The 20,209-nt window shown below is 44.9% G+C and overlaps 1 protein-coding gene across 1 annotated transcript in view; it reads right to left on the bottom strand.

Moving 5' to 3' along the window:
* Positions 1-1,901: 1,901 nt before the first annotated feature.
* Positions 1,902-20,209, bottom strand: part of IDS (iduronate 2-sulfatase) — a 38,036-nt gene continuing 19,728 nt past the window's right edge. The window contains exons 6-9 of the mRNA XM_030210130.1: positions 14,639-14,809; positions 10,145-10,271; positions 7,277-7,447; positions 1,902-3,069 (exon numbers count right to left, since the gene is read on the bottom strand). Coding sequence (XP_030065990.1) covers positions 2,600-3,069; positions 7,277-7,447; positions 10,145-10,271; positions 14,639-14,809 — 939 coding nt within the window. The 3' untranslated portion in view covers positions 1,902-2,599. The remainder of the gene's footprint in view (positions 3,070-7,276; positions 7,448-10,144; positions 10,272-14,638; positions 14,810-20,209) is intronic.

Genomic DNA, 20,209 nt, shown 5'->3' with positions numbered 1-20,209 from the left:
GATCTTGCCAGGTATTTGTGACCTGGATTGGCCACTGTTGGAAACAGGATGCAGGGCTTGATGGACCTTTTGTCTTTCCCAGTGTGGCAATACTTATGTACTTATTCTGATTCTGGGCTGCTGCCTCTTCACAAGATACACTATTTGCCTGTTCCTAAACAATGTTCTAGTTCTCCTGTTGGTAATTCTATTGCGGGTGTTTTTTGTTTTTTTTCAAATAGCTTGACTACTACTAACATTTTTAAAAGTTCTATTGAAGAAGTGGTTTCAAGATCTCCCTTTTGGAATCAGAAATATTTACCTAGACCAACATTCTTGAGACCTATGAACCCTCACAGCTACTATTTTTCCATGACGGGAGAGGGGTCTTATTGTCTGTACCTCAAATCACTTAGGAGACGTTTTTCCAGTTTGTATCTTATTTATTATTTATTACATTTATATCCCACATTTTCCCGCGTAGCAGTAGGCTCAATGTGGCTTACAGGTTCCGGAGAGGAGAGTACCAACTCCGAGAATATATACAGAGTGGAAAATAGAGTAACAGTAGGTGCAAGGAAGCTGATAAGGTTCTGGAAGAGAGAATACAACTCTGGGACGAATATATAGTAGCATATAGAGAAAAGTAATCCCAATGAGGCTGATAAGTCTCCGGGGATGGGACTACAGCTTCTAGTGAGCAATACAGAGTAGGATAAGGGTAGAAGTACACTTAATTATAACTGGAGTGGTAAAATAGGATTATGTGGAAGGGGTATTGTTCATTTCTTAGAGAGCCATTCAGTGATAGAATCAAGTTTTGAGTTGAGAGTATAGGAGTGTGGTAGCCGTGTTAGTCCACTCTTAAGGTTATCAATAGAAATCAAACAAAATAAAACATGGAAAAGAAAATAAGATGATACCTTTTTTATTGGACACAACTTAATACATTTCTTGATTAGCTTTCGAAGGTTGCCCTTCTTCGTCAGATCGGAAATAAGCAAATGTGCTAGCTGACAGTGTATATAAATGAAAACATTCAAGCATTACTATGACAGTCTGACAGGGTGGGAGGATGGGGGTGGGTAGGAGGTATCCATGGGGACATCAAAGCATATCATTGATATTCTAACAGGATAGGTGTGGATAGGTGAGGGGAGGGTGATCAACAGAGAAATACAGCTTCATGGTTTATAATGGGCTAGGAACCCCAGATCCTTGTTAAGTCCTTTCTGTTGGGTGTTAAAATATTCAATCATTCTGACTTCAAAGGTCTTACGTTCTTGTATGGTTTTAAAGTTACCTTTCAGGATTCTCACTGTGAAGTCACTGGTACAATGTCCTGGTCCTGTAAAATGCTGACCAACAGGGGTGGAAGTATGAACTTCCAAATGGTTAGTAGGGTCCAAACAGATAATTTGAATATCATCGGCATAAAGGGTATGGTGCTGTGTCGAGGAATTGTATTAACATTAGAAGCAATGCAAGTAAAATATTAACTAGAGCAGTGCTTCCCAAACATTTTTGGTTCATGGCATCCTTAGTGTCTGAGCAATATTTTGTGCCCCCCCCCCCCCCCCCCCACACGTCTTATATAGTGACGGAAGACAAAGACATGAACGGTCCATCCAGTCTACCCAACAAGATAAACTCATTTTACATGGTATGTGATACTTTATATGTATACCCGAGTTTGTTGCCATTCTCAGGGCACAGACCATAGAAGTCTGCCCAGCACTCTTGTGCTGAAAGTTCTGAAGATTCTGGAATCCTAAAGAGTTACAAGATTCCGGAATCCCAATTAGTAGCAACATTCCATGTAGAACCCGGAAAGTAACATAGTAAAACAGTAAATGATGGCAGATAAAGACCTGAACGGTCTTGCCCAACAAGATAAACTCATTTTACATGGTATGTGATACTTTATATGTATACCCAAGTTTGATTTGTCCTTCCCATTCTCAGGGCACAGACTGTAGAAGTCTACCAAACACTGTTGTTGTACTCAAAATTCCGAAGCTATCGTCGAAGCCCCTTAAATTTACACTCCAGCCCATCCATATCTATTCAGTATGTAATTTAAGAGGATTATTCACAGTTTTTCCTATACTTTTGTCTTATCATCCAACTTCCTTTGGAGTTTCTGAATTGATTCTCTTTTGTGGTCAAATATGAAGCTTATATATTTTGCTGTTCAAGATTTATTGACTTGATAAGGGTATTTCCTATTTTGAGCTTCTGTTTAAAGGTTTTTGTATTGCATTTCAAATGCAAATAAAAAATATTTTGAAGGCTACTACATCTAAAATCCATATCTTGAAAAATATATCTAACTAAAATTTGAACAAAAAAACAAACAAAAAAATAGTTAAATTTTATCCCAGCTGATCCGAGGCCCTTACTAGCTTGGTTTATATTAATTCTGAAAGAAGAAATGGGAGAAGGACATGCTCAGAATCAATTTGCCATTCCACAAGAACAAAAGAAAATTGAAAAACTACACATCACTTGAGGATCTAGTAAAGTGTTTTATCATAAATTATTTTTGCTTATACATAATTAGGTAATCTGAAAATTTCATTTATAACAATATAGAAGTACAAAAAAAATATATACAAAACTATTTTCTCAAAAACTTTAGAAACTTCTTGGATAAAGTCTCATAGAAGGTACTGTTATATACATTATGATCTTGATTAGGGTCAACTTCAACCAAGTACAGTTCTCCAGCGTGGATGTCACTCAGGTTGGAGTTAAAAGTATTTGGATCAAATCCAACCCACAGAGTGTATCGATAATCCACTGTGCGCATAGAATGTCCCATGATTCTAATATCTTTCAGAAAAGGAAGATCAGAGTTCTGCTGAGGGGTGTCTGAAGGACGGGGATACACACTGTAAGCAACAGACTCTACAAGACCCTTCTCTTCATCATCTGTAATGTTGATGTAAGCTGCAAGACTTGATGCTTCTGTGCACAGCTGAACATCAAATGATGTTTCTGGACATCTCGGTGGCACTTGAAGTCCCACGAGCTCCGAGAGCGTGGCAAAAAGAGAGAGTAGTTCAACAACTATTTTCCTGGATTTCCCTACAAGAAATGATGGGGGGAAACAGTTTAACTCTGCTCAAGAACTCAAAAACAAACAGTACCCAGTCCCAATTGTATTCTATTGCATGAAAACGTTCTCACTTTCCACTGAGTTCTTTTACATCTTCATTCATTATGAAGTTAAACTGACCCAGTTTAATCCCCCTATTTATGATATGAAAAGTAGTTACCCCTTCCTGATTTCTTTTACTGTTGAATATGTCACACCGAACAGTTTCTGATCTCTACAAAAGTCACATAAGATCACCGCTTTAAACACCATATGAATATTCCATACCATCAACAGTAAACACCCCTACAGCCCTTCATAACCAGCTCTAGAAATACCAAGTTGCTAATGATGAGCACAGTAGATCAGGCATAAATGTACAGTACCTGTACTAAGGTTTGATGACAGGAGACGGCATGAGCTTGCCTATCCCATTCTCTGGGCTATATCCAGTGGGCGGAGCTTGCCACCACATTGTGTGGCCTCAAACATTTGTGGGGGAGGGGGGGTTTCTTAAAGCTTCCGATATATAACCAGAAGGTTGGGTTGTTGTTTTTTTTTAAACCTCTAGGGCAGGGGTAGGCAACTCTGGTCCTCGAGAGCCGCAGGCAGGTCAGGTTTTCAGGATATCCACAATGAATATGCATGAATTTGATTTGCATACACTGCCTCCCATGGTATTCAAATCTATCTCCTGTATATTCATTGTGGATATCCTGAAAACCTGACCTGCCTGCGGCTCTCGAGGACCGGAGTTGCCTACCCCTGCTCTAGGGGGATTCTGGAGTGTGAGCCACAGTCCGCGGATGGTCTGAAGCAGCAGGCTTGTTTTTGGAGCCATGGGAGGTTTGCTTTTTGTAGGGGGTGCTTTAAGAAAGACCCTGGGCTCTGCCTGAGCCTCAGGACCTAGTTGTGGGGACCTCCCCCAGAGGTTAAAAAATATAAACAAACCCCCCCCCCCCCCCCCATCTTGGGTTACATATGGGAAGCTTTCAAATAAATAAGCTGGCAAATAAAAAAAAAAATAAAAATAAAAAAAACCCCACATAGAACTCATAAACCTTACAAGTTTGCTATTGTTTTCAATAGCATCTGTGAATGTTTGGGGGGGGGGGGGGGGGGGGGGAGGTCACACAATATGTCAGGTGTGCAGGGGAGATGGCTTCAACTTTTTGATGTCATGCTGTGCTGTCTCCTGTCATAAAACCTCCTTGACCTAGGATGAAAAGGAAAGGCTGGAGCACAGAGCAGGTTATAGACCTCTATCATATTGCAACTTAGCCATCTCTTCTCTAAGCTGAAGAGCCCTAGCCTTTTCAGTCTTTCCTCACAGGGAAATCATTCCACCCCCTTTATCCTTTTCATTACCCTTCTCTGTACCTTCTTCTAATTCTGCTATATCCTTGAACTGCGGTGACCAGAACTGCACACGATATTCAAGATAAGGTTATTATTATTATTATTTATTGCATTTGTATCCCACATTATCCCACCTTTTTGCAGGCTCAATGTGGCTTACAATATACCATGGAGTGATACAAAGGCATTATAACCTCAGTTTTGTTTTCCATTCCTTTCCTAATAATTCCTAGGATTACATTTGCTTTCTTAGTCACTGCTACACACTGAGTAAAGTGTTACAACATATCATCAACAATAATATCTAGTTCCTTTTCCTGGGCAATGATTCCTAATATGGAACCTTGCATCATGTAGCTATAATTTGGGTTCTTTTCTGCATGCATCGTTTTGCACTTGCTCATATTAAATGTCATCTGCCATTTGGATGCCCAGTCTCGTAAGGTCCTCTTGCAAGTTTTCACAATCCTCTTGTGATTTAACAACTTAATCAGCAAATTTAATTACCTCACTAATTATTCCCATCTCTAGATCAAAAGAAGCAGTCCTAGCACAGACCTCTGGGGAACCCCACTGTCTATCATTCTCCATTGAGAATACTGACCATTTAGCCCTACTCTGTTTTCTTTTAACCAGTTTTTAATCCACAATAGGACACTGCCTCCTATTACAAGACTCATTACCTCAAGAGTTGTTCATAAGGTACTTTGTCAAATGCCTTTTGACAATCCAGATACACAATATCAACCGGCTCACCTTTATCCACATGTTTATTCACCCCTTCAAAGAAATGTAGTAGATTGGTGCAACAAGATTCCACTTGCCGAAATCCATGTTGGATTTGTCTCATTAATCTATGCCTATGTATATGCTCAGTAATTTTGTTCTCTCCCACTTTGCCCAGCACCAGCATCAGGCTCTCTGGTCTATAAATTTCCCAGGTCACTTCTACGACCCTTTTTAAAAACTGGCATTACATTGGCCACCCTCCAATCTTCTAGTACCAAGCTCAATTTTAAAGATGAATTACATATTATTAATAGCTCTACAAGATCATTTTCCAGTTCTATCAGTACTCTGGGAAGTACACCGTCCGGTCCAGGCAATTTGCTACTCTTTAGTTTGTCAAATTAGCCTTTTACATCTTCCAGGTTTACAGAAGTTTCAGCTTATCCGACTCACCACCACTTAATACCATTTCTGGCACCAGTATCTCCCCCAAATCTTCCTTGGTGAAGATAAGCAAAGAATTCATGTGAAGAGGCATTTTCAATAAAACATCTTAAGTAAGATTTTGGATGTTTTGGTAAAAACATCCAAATACCGAGTGGTAGCCAGCTATTTTTGAACCTGAAAAACACCTTTTTCGTTTGAAAATCACCTTTTTCTAGAGGTTTTGTGCTCGGTGCATTTTTCTTTTGGGACCATTTTGGAAAAAGAAGTCCAAGAGAAAAGCATCCATAAACCAGCTCATGTCCCGCCCAGAACACATCCCCTTGAAATTTGGACACACTGGAGAAAAACTATTACTGCAATATAATTTGTACCCTGGTTATCTTCTTTCCACCAGGTCTCAGAGATGCCTATTAAATCTATCTTTTCATTTGGTGCTATATATTCTAACTCTCCCATCTTATTTTTTAGGCTTCTGGCGTTTACATACAGACACTTCAGACAATGTTTTTTATTCCTATTTACAACTTTTTCAGTGGTTCACAGTGATAATTTGCAGTCTTTAAAATCTGTCTGGGGGTTCATTTTCAAAGTACTCAGACTTTCAAAGTCTAAGCGTTTTGAAAATATGCCCCCTGGTCTAGGGCCTTTATTGCAACCTCATTATCGGGGTGCCCTATCTTCCCTGTTTTGGTAATATCCTTCAAAGATATCTTGTTTCAAACCATCACTTCTGAGCAACTGTGGGCCTTTTTAAATGTTGATGCCACCAGCCTGGCTCCACCCTATGTAGGTTACTTACGTCAGAGGAGGGCGGGCCCAGGAAGAACAGAGGGACGTCGGAGGAGGCATCACTGATCGCCGATCAGCTGTTCTTGCCCGTGCAGCGCCTTCACACAGAGGTGAGAGGCGCTGCACGGGCCTGGTAAGACGGGGGGGGGGGGGGCGGAGGGGGGGAGCGGCGGCGACGACCTCGGGGGGGGGGGGGGGGGGGGGGCCGAGGATGGTGGGATCTGTCAAGGGAGGGAGGGAGGAGGGGGGGCCGGGCTGCCTTAACTTGTGATTTTGATGCAGGGGGGAGCGGGAAGCAGCAGCGACCTTGGGCGGGGGGGGGGGGGGGGCGAGGCAGTAAAAGACGCTCCTGACGAGTGGGGAGCAGCGGCAACCTCGGGCGGGCGGGCAAGGACGTCGATAAAAGATGTTTCGGGGTTTTTTTTTTACTTTTTTGGCATGCACAGAGCAGCCAGCATAACGCTTGGCTGCTCTGCGCATGCTTTATGGGCAGATTAACGACGGGGATTACACTTCTTTAATGCATTCGACTTTAGAATACCGCACCGAACATGTGCAACTTGTTTTTTTAGTGCATTCTTCATTTTTTCAACTTCGGTAAGGACTTTTACGTTTTAGATTTTTTTACGTTTGGTTGATGCATCTGGCCCTAAGTCTACATATAATGCCTCATGTCCAGCTGCAGCCTCCTCTGGTGCAGGCAGATTATCCATAAAAAATTTGCACTTGCTTATGTCTCTAACACTTGCACACTTCTCATGCATTTTGACTAAGATGACCTTGCTTTACCATTTTCTTCTGTACCTAGGATGTTTTTTTTACTATTTCTTGGAAATTAAGCATAAGTTGAACCCCAAAGTCAAGAAAATTCACCTTCAGGAATCTGGTCTGCAGCATAGCTTAGGGAATCAATGAAAGAAAACATACGACTGTCTGGATGAACATCTGCAGTCATTCCTGGCACATAGATCATCATTGGCACATGAGTAGCCACATCGAAATTGCTATATTTTGCCCATTCTCCATGTTCGCCTAGGGACCATCCTATTTTAAAAATAAAACATAAGTACATAAGTAATGCCATCGAGCCCAGCATCCTGTCCACGACAGCGGCCAATCCAGGCCAAGGGCACCTGGCAAGCTTCCCAAACGTACAAACATTCTATACATGTTATTCCTGGAATTGTGGATTTTTTTCCCCCAGTCCATTTAGTAGCGGTTTATGGATTTGTCCTTTAGGAAACCGTCCAACCCCTTTTTAAACTCTGCTAAGCTAACCGCCTTCACCACTTTCTCCGGCAACGAATTCCAGAGTAAGTTTGGTTGGATATAATTACTTAATGGATCTTCTTTCTAGTCGCATTACTCAAAATATGTAATGATTAAATCAGTCTAACCAGACAACTATGTCCCCTGCAATACCAAGCTGTGCTTTGATCCGTGAGAACATGTATCATCTAGGATGGAAATAGCCGACAAGTCAGTTGAACTAAATTCCAAAACTGAGGCAGACGCTTACACACACACACTGGGCTTAGAAAAGAGCACAGCAAAACGTCTTAGGAGTACTATCTCCTTATAATAAAGATTACATTATTCATCTACACAAATGGCCAAGTTAGCCGCTTTTCTACAGTTTTTGCAACCACATCCAAAGTGATCTATCTGGGACGACGGAGGGTTAAGTGACTTTACCCAGAGTCACAAGGAGCTCCAGCGAGAATCGATCCCAGTTCCCCAGGACCAAAGGCCGCTGTATTAACCGCTAGGCTACTCCTCCACTCCAGTTCTAGAAGGGAGCCGTTTTGGTCAATCCTAGTTTTTCAACTTCCAAAGCAAGGCACGATATCTGCAGTCTCCAATTCAATCCAGGCTAGGACTGTCAGAAAAACCAGACTGACTTAAGATCTCCCCTCTTGGAATTGGGAAAACTTAGCATTTCAACCACTGATTTACAGACAGAGGTAGAATCGCTCTAGTTGCTTCGGTTTCATGCTTATGGCAAGACTTTTCATCTTTTAAGTTTAGACATGTTCCTGTTCTCAGATGTTTACCAATGAAAAGGCACAGGGCAAGAGCAGAGTTCATTACTAAGCTTAAGAAAATACTCCTCAGAATAACCCAAACTACTAGTTAAGCCCTAAAGTTTAATCCAACTTTTGAAAGGATGGAGTTAGAGGTGCAACCAGGGCAATTAGCCCGGTGTTCCTGCCCCCCAAGCTTGCCCAAAGCTGAAGGCGGTACAGCCTGCTGGCAGGCTTTGGGTACCCTTCTGACCCCAGCATGTACACCGTCAAAATATTCATACATTCTAGGGTTTGAACCATTTTAAGCTAAAGTTAAAAAAAAAAAAGGAACTAAGATCTGGTTCTGCAAGACACTGCTGTGGATAATGAATGGAGAAAAATCCCTTGGAAGGCTGAGCTCAGTATCAGACAAACAAAAAAGCTGTATGCCTGCCAATATAAAGATGTATCAAAACTCAAAAGCACAGCAAATCATCTGAAGTAATGCGACAGAGTCTCTTCTTAACTAGGGAGGAAAAACCTTCAGAAGCTCAGAAGGCTACTTTGCATGCAACTCAATATTTGAGCAATATTGTCACGAATCTAATAATAACTTCCTGCTACAATACAAACAATAGCGGTCAATTTGCAAGTATATTTTTGAGGGCATGATGAGAAAGTATAATTAGTGCTACTCCTGATGAAGCTATTTAGATAAATGGCAGGTTTTTTTTATATAAAAAATATAGCGGGAGGTTTTTAGACTCATGACAGTATTGCTCAAATGTTGAATTGTGTGCAAGGTAGCACTCTAATGAACTTGTGAAGTCTTTTCCTCCCTAGTTAAGAAGAGAATCTGTTGCAGTGGTGTTCCTAGGGGGGCTGACACACGAGGCGGATCGCCGATGCGCACTCCCCCCCTCCCCCCGGCGAAATTACGGACACAAACGGGCCAGCTAGCGGGTGGGGGCAGGACTCCCCTCCCCTTACTCTGCTATCCCTGGTGGTCTAGAGGTACCTCTTCGTCTTCAGGGTAGGAAAGAGCCCCCTCTTTCCTGCCCGGAGCGCTGCTGCTAGCTGCCCTGCATACTGTGAGTCCGGCTCTCGGCGTTTCAAAATGGCCACCGAGAGTTTAAGCAGCCTCGCGAGACTTCAACTCTCGGCAGCCATTTTCAAACGCCGAGAGCTGGACTCACCACAGGATGCAGGGCAGGTGTCAGCAGCGCTCCGGGTAGGAAAGAGGGAGCTCTTGCCTGCCTCGAAGAGGTACCTCTAGACCACCAGGGATAGTAGAGTAAGGGGAGGGGAGGTGACGGGGGGGGAGGGGAGGTGACAGGGGGGAGGCAAGGTGATTGGGGGAGGAGGGGAATATGCGCCAGGGGCGGGGTGAGGGCGTGGAAGGGGCGGGGCAGGGGACGTGAAAGGGGCAGCTCCCCCCCCCCCCCGGTGCATCTTTACCTGCTGGGGGGGGGGGGGGGTGGCGCGTGTCTGTCGGCAACGCTCGTTTCCTGCTCCCTCTGCCCCGTTACAGGAAATAACCCGTTCCAGGGCCAGAGGGAGCGGAGAACGAGCGTTGCCGACAGATGAGCGGCACCCCCCCCCAGCGGCATGCACCCGGGGCAGACCGCCCCCACTTAGTACGCCACTGCTCTGTTGCATTACTTTAGATGATTTGCTACATTTTGGGATTCTGAGCTCAGTATCATGCATACCAAGTTTTCCTTGGTGTACTTACCATGGTCAGAGATAAACACCACAATTGTGTTATTGGTAAGGTGAAGGTCATCTAAAGCACTCAACAGCTGACCAACCTGTGCATCCACATAGGACACTGCAGCAAAATAGCTCTGACGAATCAGCAGCTACAGAACAAAAGAAATAACCAGAACTGAGAAAATGAGTATTAAAATCTATGTTAGATTAAAGAAGCCTCACAAAATTAAATCTTCAGTTACTTTTTTTTTTATATATATAAAGAATGTTAAGGGTAGAGTCCTGAGATTGTCAATGCCAGTCCTAGAACATGGACAGCTGTCACCCCTATGTTCCTGCCTTGTCCACAAGGCATTATGTTTCAACGATTTTTATTGATGAATTAGAAAATACAATTCCATCTCAGCAGATTAATGGTAGTATAACATTGCATCACTCACAATTGCAACATAACAAAGATACCCCACTGCTTACAGTCATCATGTTTTCAACATTTCTATCCTCCCCCCCCCCCCCAACCCCGCTTTATCAGCAGTTCTCATGGATGTCATTATACAAATAATAATCATCATCATCTCCCCTCCTATCAACATTTGAAGTAATATATTCAAGATTCAAATCCCTCCCTCCCCTCTACCCCCCACCCTTTATTTAGAGATATCCAGATTGCTAACTTATTTCCACCAAGGATGATCCAATTTCAACATATATCTAAAGCGAGTTCACCATTAAACTTCGCCCTTTAGGAGACAGACTATGAATGTATGGCCCCCAAACTTCCAAAAATCGCCTCAACCTCCCAGTGGACCTTCCCACCCCCCTCCTCTCAAACAACACAAATTCATGTAACTTGTTGCGCCAGTGCCAGAAGTCCGGAGGGGTCTCCTCCACCCACCGGCTCATTATTAGCCTCTTACCAATCAAGAAGGCCTTCCGAACCATTTGACGGGCTGAGCCCCCTTGTAATAGAAAAGCTTCATATTTATCTAACAAAATTCCCATCGGAGAGCACATGATTCTCAAGTCCAAGAGATCCGCCAGATATTGAGCAATGGAGTCCCAAAAATGTCTCACCTTATAGCAACTCCATAAGCAATGAAAAAAAGATCCCGGAGCCCTCCCACATTTCCCACATAAGGGCGTAGAGATTCCCCCCATCTTGAATATTGTCCACAAGGCATTAAAGACTGAAACAGGCAGTTGTACACTTAGGGAACATGGAGGGGGCTGCTGTGATTACCTCAGGGCTTGACTCTTTGCTCTCTCCTACTAGAGTTCAAGTTTACTTGAGTGGAAGAATAGCCCAGTGGTTAGTGCAGCAGACTTTGATCCTGGGGAACTGGGTTCAATTCCCACTGCAGCTCCTTGGGACTCTGGGCAAGTCACTTAATCCTCTGTTGCCCCAAGTTACATATAAGTACCTGTATATACTATGTAAACCTCTTTGAATGTAGTTGCAAAAACCACAGAAAGGCAGTATATCAAGTCCCATTTCCTTTTCCCCTTACACGATATGCCTTTTTTCTCTATGTCACCAGCCTGGCACTCATAACATGGTCTAAGGTATTTCTCCTGCTGTGGTATTTTTTTAATTTTTTTGTTACATTTGTACCCCGCGCTTTCCCACTCATGGCAGGCTCAATGTGGCTTACATGGGGCAATGGAGGGTTAAGTGACTTGCCCAGAGTCACAAGGAGCTGAAGTGGGAATTGAACTCAGTTCCTCAGTTCCCCAGGACCAAAGTCCACCACCCTAACCACTAGGCTACTCCTCCACTGTTGCTACTATTTGAGATTCCACTAGCAACATTCCATGTAGAAGTCGGCCCTTGCAGATCACCAATGTGGCCGCGCAGGCTTCTGCTTCTGTGAGTCTGACGTCCTGCACGTACGTGCAGGACGTCAGACTCACAGAAACAGAAGCCTGCGCAGCCTTCTACATGGAATGTTGCTAGTGGAATAGCAACATTCCATGTAGAATCTCCCATAGTAGCAACATTCCATGTAGAATCTCCAATAGTATCTATTTTATTTTTGTTACATTTGTACCCTGCGCTTTCCCACTCATGGCAGGCTCAATGCGGCTTACATGGGGCAATGGAGGGTTAAGTGACTTGCCCAGAGTCACAAGGAGCTGAAGTGGGAATTGAACTCAGGTCCTCAGTTCCCCAGGACCAAAGTCCACCACCCTAACCACTAGGCCACTCCTCCACTCATTGCACTTCCTCTAAACCCATTCAGCATCTAGGACATCTGAAATATTATTTTACAGAGGAAAGGCTGGGTAGGGGTAAAAGTAAAACAAAATAAAAAGGGAGCTAGAGACACGAACAGGGTGACCAGTGGGGGACAGTAGCTAAGTGATAGGAAGATGGAAAACTGGTAAGCGACATCAAAGGAGAAAATTTTAACCCAGTCCTTTAGATCTAGCTATTAAACTAGAGGTAGAAACATGAAAGTGAAGACAAAAAAAATTGGAAGATGGCCCTACAAGATGGCAGACAAGAGGAAAGCAGAAAAAAGGACGAGGCCTAATATATTAGAAAATAAATGCCCAGAGATTAAAAACAGTTTACCCTCACTTTACTTATTGACTAGGTCAGCTTTGGCAAAAATATATTTCATGTCTTTATATTATTCACAATACACACAAATGCATTTTTCTCTTTCTTCAGTGTTGAACTACCCTGTTTCCCCGAAAGTAAGACATCCCCCGAAAATAAGACCTAGTAGAGGTTTTCCTGAATTGGTAGATATAAGGCCTCCCCCCGAAAGTAAGACCTAGCAAATTTTTGTTTGAAAGCAGGGCCGCCGAGAGCCAGACAAGGCCGCCCCCACGCCACCCGAGGTCTCCGGGCCCCCCTTCCACCCACCCTCCGTCGCTCCCGGAACTAACCTTAAATGCCTCCTTTCACCTTCGCAGCAAGCAGCAGCAGGGCAGACCACTCCTTCCTTCCGTGCCCTGCCCTCGCGGACATTAAATCAGGTGAGGGCGGGACACGGAAGGAAGGAGTGGCCTGCCCTGCTGCTGCGAAGGTGAAAGGAGGCATGTAAGGTTAGTTCCGGGAGCGACGGAGGGCGGGCGGGCCAACCCTGATCCAACCCCGATGTTTCCCCGAAAAATAAGGCAGCCCCTGAAAATAAGACCTAGCGCATTTTGGGGGGCAAAAATTAATATAAGACAGTGTCTTATTTCGGGGAAACACGGTATATGGAGCAGTGGCATGTGGTCAATGCCTTCCAGGGATTCAGTGAATTCCCCAGCCCTGCTGCCACTTTTGTTTTTGTTTTTTTTTGGGGGGGGGGGGTTGGCAACACTGCTCTCCCTCTTTCTTGTCCCTTGCTCACCACCCCCATGGGTTCAGCATTTCTCTCTTCAGTGTGTCTCCCTTGTCCTTTCCCCCCCCCTCTCTACCCACGATCCTTTAAGCCTGGCTTTGCTGGCAGCAGCAATTAACGTGGCCCCAAAACCTTCCTTCTGCCATGTGCCAACCTCTCTAACTCACTTCCTATTTCTGCAGGACTGGCACACAGCAGAGGAAACTCTTTGGGCCACGCTAAATCACTGCCACTACCGGAAAACCCAGGAATGAAGGATCATGGGCAGAGAGGGGAAGGAAGAGATGCTGGACCCATGGGGGGGAGGGGACGCTGAAGGCAGAAAATGCTGGACCCACTGGGGGAGGGGCAAGAGGCACTGAATGGAGAAACACTGAGAAATGCTGGAAGGGGGTAGGTGGAAAACGAGAACTGGACCACAGTGGGTACCAGGGAACAAGGGAAAGGATTCTAGAACATGGGGAGAAGAAGACATGCTGGACTGCAGAGGATGGAGGGAACAGAGAGGGAGAAATATTGGACACAGAAGGAAAGATGAATTGAGAAGGGTAGCAGATAGAAAAAATGCTGGACTATGCTGGGCAAGAGGTGGGAGACAGGGACACAGAAGGAATGATGCTAGACTCAGGGCTGCAGAGAGAGGGGCGGGGGGCAAGATTCCCCAGTCCTCTAAGGGGGGCCCGACGCCAAGGTCTCTCTCTCTCCTGCTCCTGACGGGTCCCGGGTGATCACATCCCGACAGGAGAGAAAAAAGCTCCGGTGCCGGGCCCCCCTTGGAGGCTGGGGAGGACCCAGAGCAGCAGACACAGTGGGCTGGCGAGGGAGCCCTGCCAGCAGAAGAGATCTTCCTCCAGCGCTGCTCTTCCTCACAGTCTGCCGCATTGCCTTTCAAGCGGCTGATTTTCCCCTCAGTTGTGGCAGACGGGTGGCAGGAGCAACAACCCTTATGGGCAGGGGGAGGGGGGTGTGGCAGCCACAATTCTTGGGGAGGGGCGGGCCCAGCGGCAGCTCTGCCCTGGGCCCGGCTCAGTCTCTTGGCGGCCCTGGCTAGACTTATATTCTTAGAAAACAAGGTATTTAAAGTAATACTTCAGGTCTGGATTTGTTTCTATGCAAGTTGTTTTTTCACAGAGGAATTCAATTCTCAACACCTCAGAAATTCCAGTAGCAGAGCTCACCTGAAAGTCTTGTGGAATGGGACCGTACGGAAAGCTAACATTTAAGGCCCGCACATCCTCCCTCTTGCGAATATCCACCCAGGGGCTGTACGCCACAGGAGGCAAATCAATAGGGACGTCAGGGTCTGGAGCCAGTGTGATATTTTCCAGAGGGTATAGTTTCAAATATTCCTTCAAAACAGAATTAAGAAGCAGCCAATTAAAACCAAGCCCTGTCTTAACATTTGTATAAATTATTCCATACTATCAAGGAGAGATTCCTAGCCAAATTGATCAAAAGAAGCTCAAGTGTTTTAGTCTTCAAGATCTAAACTCTTGTTAAAAATGTTTGGGGTGTGCGACAGACAGCAGTGAAAAAAAAAAAAAAGTTACCCTCACAGAGCATGATGTAGGCAAATCAAATGAATATACTGAACACCGAGATGTTGGGTGAGCTCAGCACCCTTGCCCTAGATCAGATCTAAGCAATGCAAAGGTAATATAAAAATTACTCATAAAATTGATGGGAACTGGAAATTAAGATGCAGCTATCAAGTTCAGAAACAAAGCCCACACAGTTTTCTAGCAACTTGGTTATATACAGAAACGTGTCTGGGAGAAATTAGGGCTTACCTGCTAATTTGCTTTCAGTCCTTCCAGACCAACACAAAAAAAATGGGTTATGAACTTCTACCAGCAGATGGAGACTGAGAAGAACTGACTTCTGCATTACCTGTAAGAAGACTGTGCAGTCCCCTTAGGGCCAGTCCACGTATAGCCAAGCACATAACCTCTGCAAATAAAAAACCACCAACCTACAGATTCCCTTAGTGCTGCCCATCCTCCATCTAATCCAGAAAACCATATGTTGCTGCTGCTCATACAGTTTCACTGAAACTCCCCTTGACCATGACCCCAGGGCAACTAATTAACATTGGACTACTGTCTTGTCTCCCGCCTCCAATCATCACTGACTGACAAATGGTGGGCTCTGTGCCAGTCTGGAGGGACTCAAAGAAAAAATTAGCAGGTAAGCCCTAATTTTTCCTTCTATAGTTTCCCTCCAGACCGGTACAGACAGATAGGAACTACCAAAGCAGTGACCATTAAGGGTGGGACCCCTGGAGCCCGGCCTGCAAAACCCATGCTCCAAAGGCTGCGTCCTGTTGTGCCTACACATCCACCCAATAGTGAAACGCAAAAGGTATATAAGGAGGACCAGACTGTCACTCTGCAAATATCCTGAGGAGGAACCATGGAACACTCTGCCCACGAGGTTGCTTGTCCCCAGATGGAATGGGCCTTCAGGAAAAAGGGAACAGATTTCCCTTTAAGATATGCTGAGGCCATCGTCCCTTTAATCCACTGCACTATGGTAGCCTTGGACAATGCCACACACTTCTTACAACCAATCAAAATGACAGGTGGTCCGAAAACAGAAATTCCTGAGTTCTCTCCAAGGACATCCACAGCATCCTGCGGACATCCAACTTGCACAACCGGTGCTGCTCCAGAAAGCCTCCTAGTTTGCCCAAGATTGGCAGCAAAACCAACTAAGATGGAAATCAGACATCACTTTGGGAAGAAAGGATGGAACTGGCCGCAGAACCACCTGCTCCTTGGAAAACTGGAGGAAGGGCTCCCTGCACGAAAACAGCCTGCAGCTCCAAAATCCATCTTCAGCATCAGGTCCTTCAGCATGCTCCCTTCCAGAGGCTCAAATGGAGAGGAACCCGCTGCCGACAAAACCAGATTCAAGGATGAAAGACCAAATTCTTCCCCCGCACCAGATCTCTGAAGCGCACCAGGGCCACCACCTGCATGCACAACGAGGAGGCCCCTTATCCAAACCATCCTGCAAAAACTCCAAGATATGCGATAGGGATGCCCACAGTGAAACAGTGATACACTTACTGCTCACTAATCCTCAAAAATATGCCACACTCGACCACATGCCAAGAACGTAGAACACTTCCTAGAGCTCAAGAGTGTCAAGATGACAATCCAAATATCCCTTCTTCTGCAAGTGCACCCTCTCAAGAGCCAGGCCATAAGAGAAAATAGTGCTGATCCAAGATGGCCGCCGGATAGGACACCGATGGGTGCATCTGCTGCCGGTGCTGGGGAGAGCACCGGCTTGGAGAGTGATTTTTCACTCAGCCCTGCAGGTCCTTTGACTCCTCCGTTTCCGCACCTGACCGGTGTTGTAGTACCGGAGAAGGAGAATCCTAAACCTCCGGTAGAGACCATAGAGGTGCGGGGAAAAATGGAGGAAACCCAGCGAATATAGGCAACAGAAGCGGTCCCGATGCAAGCTGAAACAAATTTGTTGTTGGCGGGGACACAGCCACTGATAAGACCTGCCGTAGTATCGCTGGAGACTATTTGGACTGCGCTGGAAAGCCTCCATAAGGTCTGTTTTTTAATCTCTGAATAATTCCACACAAGTAAAATCTATAAAAACTGAACTTGAAACTATTACAGCTAAACAATTGAATATGGATAGAGAGTTGAGAAAATTAAAAGAAGTCCAAACCCAAGTGGTTGGAGATAAACTGTTGACAATGAGAAAAATTGAAAATCTTGAAAATTCTGTGAGAAATCAAAATTTGAGAATCTTGAATTTTCCTTTGAACGACTTAATATCACCGGAGATGTTTTTTAAATTCCTGAGAGAGGAGTTTAAAGTATTCTGAACAGATGTATTCTCCTGTTCATAAAATTTTATTACTTGCCAATCAAACAGGAATAGTTACAGCAAAATGAGAGAGAAATTCAAGATCAATTAAAGGATCAAGCTGAGGGCTTGGATTTAACTACTTTTCTAGAACAATCCATTGAAGAGGAAAAAAAGAGATCTACATTCATTGTGAAATTTGTCTTCCTCCAAGATAAGGAAGTCTTGTTGAAATTTTATTTTCAGAGAACTAAAAGAGACTTCTTAGGAGGGAGAATTCTTATTTTTCCTGATGTATCTAAGTGGACACAATTTCGTAGAAAGAGGTTTTTGGAATTAAGAGAGGATGTGGTTTCGTTGCAAGCTAAATTTCAACTGTGTTTTCCATGCAAATGTTTGGTGATATACAAGGATAAGAAATATATTTTTTATGAGGTTGAACAACTTTCTGATTTCATAAAGGCCAGGAGGCAACCGGGACAACCCTCATAGTAAATAGGCCTATGTTATAATGAGAAGCTAAATGTTTGTTTTACTATTTTTGATTTATTGCCAACTCCTCTTGGTTAATGTGTAGGGCATCTTGGATCTTTAATTTGTGGACTATTTGGAGTGAGGAGTTAAGCTGATTTATTTGTTTAAAATATTACCTGTAGACAAAAAATGTTTCCAGTGCTCTATAATATTGCCTCAAAGATCTATCTTTGTAAATTTAATGTTAAAATGAATAAATAAATCTTTAAAAAAAGAGAAAATAGTGCTAGATCCTGCATGTGCACCGGCCCAGTAACAGAAGATCCTTCATAGGTGGATGACACAGTGGTTCCTCTAATCAGATCCCTGTACCACGGTCTGCAAGGCCAATCCAGCGCAACACTACTACCAGACCATCGCGGTGGCTAACTCTGAAGAGCCCTGCCATATACAGGGCACCATATACAGGTACCCCGAAGTTGGTTAACTCTGCATTAAGGAATCCAGATCCTCTGCTTGAGGATCCCTGCTTTGGCTGAAAAACAGTGGGGCCTTGGCATTGTGAATTGTTGCCATCGGATCAAAGAGGCTCTCCCCACTTGATTACAATGAGCCGGAAGACGATATCCTTCAGACTCCATTCCCCGGGATCCAGCACCATCCGGCTGAGATAGCTCGCCTGCATGTTTTCCACACCAGCTACATGCACCGCCGACAGGTCCTATAGATGTTTTTCTGCCCAGGCCATAAAGATGGCTCTTGGTGCCGCCCTAGCGACAGATGTAGGCCACTGCTGTGGCACTGTCCAACAGGACCCGAACTGCCTGGCCCCACAGAAGACTAGGGAAGGCTTTCAACACAAACTGAATTGCTCTGGTTTTGAACCGACTGGCTGACCCAACATGCCTCCTGAGGAGACCACTGACCTTGTGTCATCTGTCCCAAACAATGAACCCCATAGCCTGAGAGACTACAATCCATCATCACCGCCATCCAGCAAAAGAGGAACCTTAGCCTCACCTAGATTCCTAACCAACTTGTCCAGCTCCTCACCAAATAACAAAAACCCTTTAAAAAGGAACTGACCGAGCTTAGACTTGAATGCTGCATCTGCCAACCAGCCTATAAGCCACAAGCACCTTCTGGCCGCCACACTATGGACTTGGCTACAGCAAATCATACATGGCATCCAACAGAAAGGACACACCCATCTCAATCTTAGCAAGCTCCTGGGCCACCAACGTCAGTCATCTAGAGAACAATCCAAAACATGCTCAGCCCAGTGAAAACGTACCCTGGTCACCAAGCCACTGCAGATGGCGGCCTGAACTGCCAGCACTGCCATATCAAAACTCTGCTTCAAAAAAGAGACTCCATGCTACAATCCTGTGGATCTTTCAGAGCTGTAACCCCACCCATGGGGACCATATTTTTCTTAGTCACAGTAGAGACTATGGCATCCATCATAGGAGGAAATAAGGACTCCCTATCCTAGTCAGGTATGAGATACAAGCATACTATGGACCTGGCCACCTTAAAGGGAGCATTCGGGAAGTCTCAGTGCATCTGAAAGTCTTCCAATATCCTGATGCATTGGGAACAACTTGGAAGACTTGTGATCCCTTTCAATGAAGGATTCATGGTCCGCATGGTCTCTTTTGGCTCCTCTTCAAAATGTAACACTGTGGACACCTGATCAATTCCTGCAATTCCACCCTGTGAAAAATGTGCACCATAGAGGAGTCCTCCCCAGAAAGCAACTGCTCCATCCAGGCGTCTGTCTCCCCAGTCCCCTCTGGCTCCAAGGGTTCCCTCCTGAACTCGAACTCAGTCCCGCTCATCCACAGAAAAAGGAGAATCTGCCTCCAGAAATTCTTCTCTGTTCAGATCTAATCTAACCTTTCCCTTTTGAGAGGGGGAGAGGAGGAAATGCTGGTGGCAAGGGCCTAGCCTGAAGACCCCCTTGTTCCAAATCAGGAACAACCCCAGACAAACAAAAGGCATGACACATCATGAGGATAAAATCCAGAGGCAAACCCCCTCAGGAGGTTCCAGAAACAGCCCAGCATGAGATCCAGTGCAGGGATAGAAACTGGATCCAGCTAGAGGATGTTCAAGCTGGATCCAGTTAGAGGATGTTCAGGGCCTGGTGCTGCAGACGCATCTGCCAAGATGGAAGTGGTCCCAACAAAGCCAGGGCCATCAGGCAGCACCTCCACATCACCAGCACTCTCATCGGTTGCCATGCCGCCGTGGTCAGAGACCTCCAGAGAAGCCCCTGGACTGGGTGCAACCGCCATCATGGATCCCACACAGTCTGAAAAATATTTAGAGACTCCGGACCATCCAAACCTCAGAGCACACTGTGCAAAGAATTTGAGCCATGCAGTGCTCATACCGCCAAGCTGAAACCAGCCCCTGCACAACACTACTGTCCCCGC

The sequence above is a fragment of the Microcaecilia unicolor genome, chromosome 7, assembly GCF_901765095.1.
Source record: "Microcaecilia unicolor chromosome 7, aMicUni1.1, whole genome shotgun sequence".
NCBI lineage: Eukaryota > Metazoa > Chordata > Amphibia > Gymnophiona > Siphonopidae > Microcaecilia > Microcaecilia unicolor.
Note: the sequence above shows the minus strand (reverse complement) of the source record. Positions and strands in the feature narration are given on the sequence as shown.